The 6,873-nt window shown below is 35.2% G+C and overlaps 1 protein-coding gene and 1 long non-coding RNA gene across 2 annotated transcripts; one reads left to right on the top strand and one right to left on the bottom strand.

Moving 5' to 3' along the window:
• Window positions 1-2,718: 2,718 nt before the first annotated feature.
• LOC104089684 (uncharacterized) lies at window positions 2,719-6,500 on the bottom strand. The gene is made up of 8 exons (XM_009594634.4): window positions 5,530-6,500; window positions 5,252-5,384; window positions 4,664-4,879; window positions 4,377-4,532; window positions 4,027-4,279; window positions 3,520-3,920; window positions 3,296-3,412; window positions 2,719-3,210 (listed from the first exon to the last, which is right to left on the bottom strand). The coding sequence occupies exons 1-8, from the start codon at window positions 6,498-6,500 to the stop codon at window positions 2,875-2,877; spliced, it is 2,583 nt and encodes an 860-aa protein (XP_009592929.1). The 3' UTR covers window positions 2,719-2,874.
• On the top strand, window positions 3,087-6,544 carry LOC104089683 (uncharacterized). Its single transcript, XR_004505239.2, has 2 exons — window positions 3,087-3,227; window positions 3,336-6,544. It is a non-coding gene; the product is annotated as an uncharacterized lncRNA (long non-coding RNA).
• Window positions 6,545-6,873: the final 329 nt, after the last annotated feature.

Genomic DNA, 6,873 nt, shown 5'->3' with positions numbered 1-6,873 from the left:
AAATGCTTGAAAATTCAGGAAAAAAACAAAAAAGAATGCACAATATATGATATCAATAGTACTTTTAAGCTATGGGTTTTTGAATAAAACTACTCCTACTAAGTTATCATATTTAAACCTGAAAAAAGCAAGAAAGAGAATATATAAGAGTATAAAGTCATGCGAGCGATTAACTCTTGGACAAATCAAAAAAAGAAAATGAAAAAATGGGTAAAAAGTGGAATATAATAATTTCACTTGTTAGATTTTTTATTCATACCGAAAAAGGTTTGAAAGAAATTTACATTTATAAAAAGTATTACCCTCACTTCAATTAGTTACACATCTATTATTATTTTTTATAAAAAAAAATATCTAATTTTTAAGGTAAAAACTACTCATTATTTTTCTAAAACAGCCTATAAACTTATTTTGATATTAAAAAAATGGGCCCCCAAATTTTGGGGCCTCAAGCATTTGCTTTAGACGCTTTACCCTATAGCCGGCCCTGTTTATATATAAATCATCCCTCCTATTTTTCTTTCTCTTTTAGTATCAATAAAGGTATTATTTGTGTGGTCGTGAAGTAGGAAAAAATTCGAATTACATAAATCTTTTTTTCTCTTCTGAAATTTATTATTTTTTCCTTATAATTTTTTTTCTTCTATTAGCTTGATACGCTATACTTCTACTATATAATAAGGGAGAACAATGAGGTTTTTGCGGTCCTCATATATATGTTAGGGGTACCTTTTCTTTTGTTTTTTTGTTTAGAAACTTTAGATTTGCCTTTAGGCTTTTTCTCCTATTGTCTTTGGTCCATTGCTTTTACGTATTGTCCTTTGGTAACTCCGATGCATGTCATGTGTACAAGAGAAAAACGAAGGCTGAGATTCACTCTTACTAAAAACTTTGAAGGGCCTAACATTTTGGTTTTATCCTTTTCCTTTACAGAATTTTCTATTTATTCGTTTTCTTTTGGAAGTTTTTAATCTCTTTTTTTTTTTTGGAAGTTGGAATGCTTCTATTCATTTCTATATAACAGCATTACACATCCTACATGTCTCATTGGGATTATCATGCCTTACATTAGTAAAAATCTAAAGAAGAGTATAAACTAGTACTAGACATTACATCAGTAGAGTTTGTAAGAACACATAGGTTCCCAAGCTCGGCCAAATTATTGTGAACAATAGTAGGAATATTGTTAGTAGTAACAATATCATCCTTATCCGCCAGTACCAACGTTCTAAGGAGATGCTGGTAATAGAGCTAGTTGATTGACGTAGGCCTATTATTGAGCCCTTGAGTAGCCAAAAAGTGAGCGACCTTGTTGCCGGACCATTTGAATTTCTCAACTTCGTCAATCTTTACAAGTTGGGTACGTAATGAATCATACCATTAAATTAAATTGTGTTAAGAATTTCTTTGCTAGTTCAAGACAAAAAATACGTATTACACCAAGTTTAATCGAAGACAAATGATATGTATTTAATGATTTGATAAAAAATACTTTATGAAGGAGTGATTTTTTTGGAAACAACAATTATTAAACACTTCAATAAATAGAACCGTTTATGTTAGTTCTGTTCCAATTGCTGCTTGATATAATGCAACCTTTAAAATTCTCTTCGCGTGAATAGCGCATAAATTGGGGTGAAATTAAAAAATAACCAGATTTAGAAGTGATAATTGAAAGATAGTCACAATTTCAAAAGTAATTAAAATTTAGTCAATGTAAAGATAAATTTGAACAAAAATATTGTTCAAAATTCGAAAAATATTTCAGCATAATATACTGGAGTTCCAGTATATCTAGTATAATATACTGGAGTTTCAGTATAATATACTGGAGTTTGACCTTAATATATCGGTAATTGTGTCCTAAGCAGCTGACAAAATAAGTTTCTGCATCAATGAATATATTATTTGAATGTAACTGAAAACTAGAAGCTCAGATTATTTGCTCACGTTTTTGCTGCTTTTAATTGGACCACTCTGTTCAGAAGACTTAGATGGTTAAATTCCTGTTTGGCCAAGCTTCTAAAATCGGAGGTGTTTTTCTCGAAAATATTTTTCAAAAAAGTATTTTTGGCGATAAGCATATTGTATTTTGTTATTTAATTTGAAAAATACTTTTGAATAGTAATTAGTGTTTGGCCAAGTTTTTAAATACTGTTTCTAAGTGTATTTTTATCATAAGTGTCTCTCAGAAAAGTACTTTTGGAGTAACCTACTTTTTTCTGCTTCTCAAAACTGATTCCGCTTATCCTCAAAAGTACTTTTTTTCTATCTAAGTTTGGCCAAACACCTCAACTTTTTGAAAAAAATACTTTTGGGCCAAAAAAAAACTTGGCCAAACAGGCTATAAAAAAGTCAAGTTTGGATGTTAACTCTCTGAAGGCAAGTACTTAGGCAATTTTTTCCTGTTAGAGTTCCAACACGCAGCATGTGACATATGGAATAATTGTAACTATATATAGCAATCTTATGAAATAATGGGACTTTGGTTGTGTTGGTTGGCAGCAGCTAAAATCAAACTGTACTTACTGGTTCACGCATTCCACTCAGCCAAAATCAATAACTGATAATTAAGCTCGAGGAATATCTAAGGGATTTACTTATTCCTATAGACTGCTGTATTTATTCACTCATGGAGAAGGGTGCTCTCAAACTCTACAAATAATTTCCGTTTGTTCAACTTCTGGTGAAATTTTAATGCAATGATAGTCTTTGATATAAAGTCAAATGATTCTACTAAATACATTCTTCACTACTTTACACGTGTATTATCACCAACATCCATGTACTTATGGAATAGAAAGAATGTTAAATGCTACTTTCATGGTTATGTGCCCTAAAACCAATTGCATCGTCTATCTCTAGGCTGTTGCATTATAAGACATTGTATTCGCTGAGTTTTTCCAAGAAGGTTTCTCCAACAGGAGAACCATTTTTAACAAAAATGGCAGGATATCCTATTGGTGCTTCCACCCAAGAATCGGAACCTTGTGTTGAATACAGTTTTCCTGTCCAAATATGTTTCCATGAAGAGCTTTCTCCTATCGGGAAATAGACCTTAACATTTTCTCTGCCTTTGTCTAGCACAGGTACCACAAGTATCTCTGTGCCAACTAGGAACTGCTCATGTGTTAAGCTATATACATGTTCATCTTCTGGATAGTGAAGGAAGAGATGTCGACAAATTGGCAGCCCTTTCTGACAGGCTTCCTGTGCAATTCAAGAAGGTATTAACTCTTAGATCTTTTGGTTTAAAATTTTGATTTGAAAAAACCAGATTGTGATCGTATATTACCTTAACTAGTTGAATCCTGTAAAACTTCCATGCTTTGTAGATCTTTGCAAGACGTGCAAAATGTGACAGTGTTCTATTATTGGAGTAGAACTGGCTGTTGCAAGATGGCTTGTTCCCCTGAAGTGAATGTTCAGAAATGGCAAAACTCGTTAAATCTTTCAGCATTGGGAGTGGAAAGAAAAAATCATGGAATTTCATTCCAGGGGATGGAACGTTAAACTTACTTCATGTGTCCGGAACACGGTGGTGAAAGCGGCAAATTCCATCCATCGCAAGAGAAGCTCTTCACTTCTGTGATACTTGAAAAATGGTAAGTTTACTGCACAATAGCCTCCAATATCACTGTGATTAAGAGCATATCCTGAAAGTCCTCCGCTAAGCAAGCCAACCACTGCACTCTTGATGCCATCATTTTTTTGCCAACTCACCATTTGGTCTCCCTCCCAAAATAGCATTGCCCACTTAGGAGTATCCCTATAACCAGCCCTCATGAAGAAAACCAAAGTTTCCTCTAGATCTTCTCTCTCTTGGCCTACGTGTGTGCTTCGCCATTCATCCACAAATTCCCTGTTGAGTTTTGCCCATAATTCTGGATATCTATTATGTGCTGCAATTGGATCTTCACCTGAATAATTAAACACAAATGTCGGAGAAGTTTTTTAATTTTGGTTAATTCAGCAATAAGGTGAAAGAAAACTGAAACCTGGTGCTACTTTTTGACCCTCTTTTACCTGAATACAAGCAGGCATCCACTGGAAGGCCTTCGCCAAAATCTGCCATCCATCCTCTCACTCCATCATCCACCATTTCTTGCAGAATCTGCTTGAACCAATTCGCGGTATGTGGATGTGTCAAATCCAGCATCCCTACATCAAATGCTGTATTGGGCACCATATACGGTTCCCCATTCTTGTTTTTCACCAAGATATCCAACTTCTTTGCCTCCTCAAAATGGTGTCTTCTTATATTTGGCTTTTTATCCATCTGCAATTTTGAAGCAAAACTTGTAAAGGTTGTCCACTAGCAGTTCCACACAATAAATGGTAAATTCATGTCATGCAGAAGGTTATATGATAAATACCGGAGCCAGACAAGGATTGCAATATGTCATCACTTTGATATGTTGCATATTAAGGTCTCGAATTAGTTGTTGCCATCCTGAGTATCTCGTTTCATCTGCTTCCCAATTCCACCAAAGTTGTGACCCAATGACTGTCTCTCTCTGCCCTACCCAGTCCTGAACGAAGAGTATATGAAAAAGATCTTACGTATCTGAATCAATTTGAGTATTCTTTCTATGGGATAAAATGTGAAAGTAAGAAGGATGAGGCCTAGAATCTTATTAGTTCCTTGTTAGAAAAGGTGTACCTGTAACCAGAATGCTGATACTGGGACATCATTTATTTGCATTTCATTCCAAATACTGCGGACGGTGTCCGTGCCACCTTGCATTCCCACCACTGCACCAGAAATAATCCACTCTGGAAGAGGTGGGGGCCTTCCAATGCTTTCTGTGAGATGTTCAATGAGCTCACAAGGTGAGTTGCCGTGCAGTATCCGACCTTCAAACGAGTTCCCATGTAACTGCAACAACATTTTAAATATTGAGCTGAGTATGAGAATTTGAACAAAATGTACATTTGAAGATTTCGACATTCTTTCCTTCATATTCTCTGCTTTAGCACTACATGTGTTAGGATTATTTCTTCTGGCCTGAATGTTCTTTTTGATATGGTACGAGATAAGATTGTCTTGTGTATCAAGGAAAAATACAAGTAAGTTTTATGCAGCAGATACTGTTGTATTGAGTTGATCTTGGCCCGGTTAACATTTTCTGATAGTGCGCTGTTAAAATTTAACTCTTTAGCTTGAGTTACACTAACAATATTCGAAAATTTCTGGGCTAAACAAGATCATAATTACGCAGGAAGATAGGAATTATCAAAAGTCACCTACCTGTATTTGAATTCTATCATCTCTTGTTAGATCAAACACTGAATAGTCATAACCCTCCAAGTAAAGTGACCTCATCTTTGATGTCATGTAGAATGGTGAAGGAGCATAAGTTGTGCTCCAGTCACCCCCTGCCCTACATTAGACAGTAGTGCTTATTTGAGTCTTTTGATAAAAGCCTTATGATTGACATAGTTTTCACACAAGGGTTGAGTCAGAAAGATTTTCAACATAAATGGTAAGTTTAATGTAGTCTCTATGAGAAAATAATAAAAATGTACCTGTAGCTAACTAAATTAGCTGCAAAGGTAATAGGTTGATCACCTCTTCCAATCCCTTGTTCTTGAACAAAAATGGGGACCCTCTTTCCTTTGAAGTCCAAATGAGAAAATTGCTCGCCGAAACCAAAGAATCTCTCATGTCTTTCACTTGCATATGTTACACAAATCCTATTGAAATCACCGACTCCTGCCGTTTTCATCACCATGTTCTCCTCAGCTGATGAAACAGTGACAGTCTTTTTTCTTGACAGAAATCCAAACCACCCAGCTCTACATCTCCGAATTCGACCAAATTTTAGAGAAAAGCTTCTGTAAGTTCTTGGAGAAACTCTTTGTGGAAGTTGTAAATTTGGTTTTCCAATTCTCACTTGGAAACCAACTTGATTACAGTTTTTCTGATCAAACAGAAGCCAATATCTTGCACGAGTGGAAGTTTCTTTCTCTGAAGATTCCATCAACTCTTTTCTTCTTGGAAATCTAACCTTCTTCTTTCGTTTATTGACACCATAAACTTTCCCTGAGATCATTAAAACAGGAAACTGGGAATACTTTGGCAAAACTTGATCTTGTCCGTGTAAGGTAGTGATATCAGATTCATTTATGATCTTTATCTCTTCAATGGTTTGGTGATTACATACCAAATGAACATGTTTATCTTTGATCAGAAATGAACCTCTGCTTTCTTCGACTTCAGTTTCAGCAATGGCTGCAGAAATGAAAGCTTCTCCAGGGATGGTGGACCACAGGGACCTTGCAGGATCAGACTTGTGTGAGATTGAAAGAAATCCTCCATCTTTTGAAGACCAACTCAACTGGAAATCTTTTCCAATGGTGTAGATCTGATGTGAAGAAGGAAGTTTCTGAAAATTCAAGATCAAAGTTCCATATATCAATGGGAGAGTCTTTGGGTTTGAAGGGAAAGGATTGTTGAAATGTTTGTGATGCTTTTTGGTGATTTTCAAAGTTGCCATGTTGAGAATAAAGTTATATTCTATATGCAACTACTATTTATACACACGTATAATAGGCATGTATAATAGTCTAAATATTTTCATTTTCTTGGTTGGAAAAGTAGTACTAATACTTATGGGGGACATAAAAGTCGTTATATCAAATTTAGTTGCACATAGTTGGAAACTTTGACCACGTTCTCTATTCTCTCGAGTGTTTGTAGCTGGCGCCTCTATAGATTGTTTCAAGAAAGTATAGGATTTTCACCCAATAAGATTGTTTTTTAAAAGGGTATGGACTTTTAGGAGTTTAAGTATAAAGGCTACTTTCATTGACTATATGCTTTCAGAATCTCCCCTTACTTTTGGGAAAGATTCAGAATCTAGTGTTGAA

This window comes from Nicotiana tomentosiformis, chromosome 1, assembly GCF_000390325.3.
Source record: "Nicotiana tomentosiformis chromosome 1, ASM39032v3, whole genome shotgun sequence".
NCBI classification, from domain to species: Eukaryota; Viridiplantae; Streptophyta; class Magnoliopsida; order Solanales; family Solanaceae; genus Nicotiana; species Nicotiana tomentosiformis.
The sequence above is the reverse complement of the archived record's forward strand: the minus strand, read 5'-3'. Positions and strand labels throughout refer to the sequence as shown.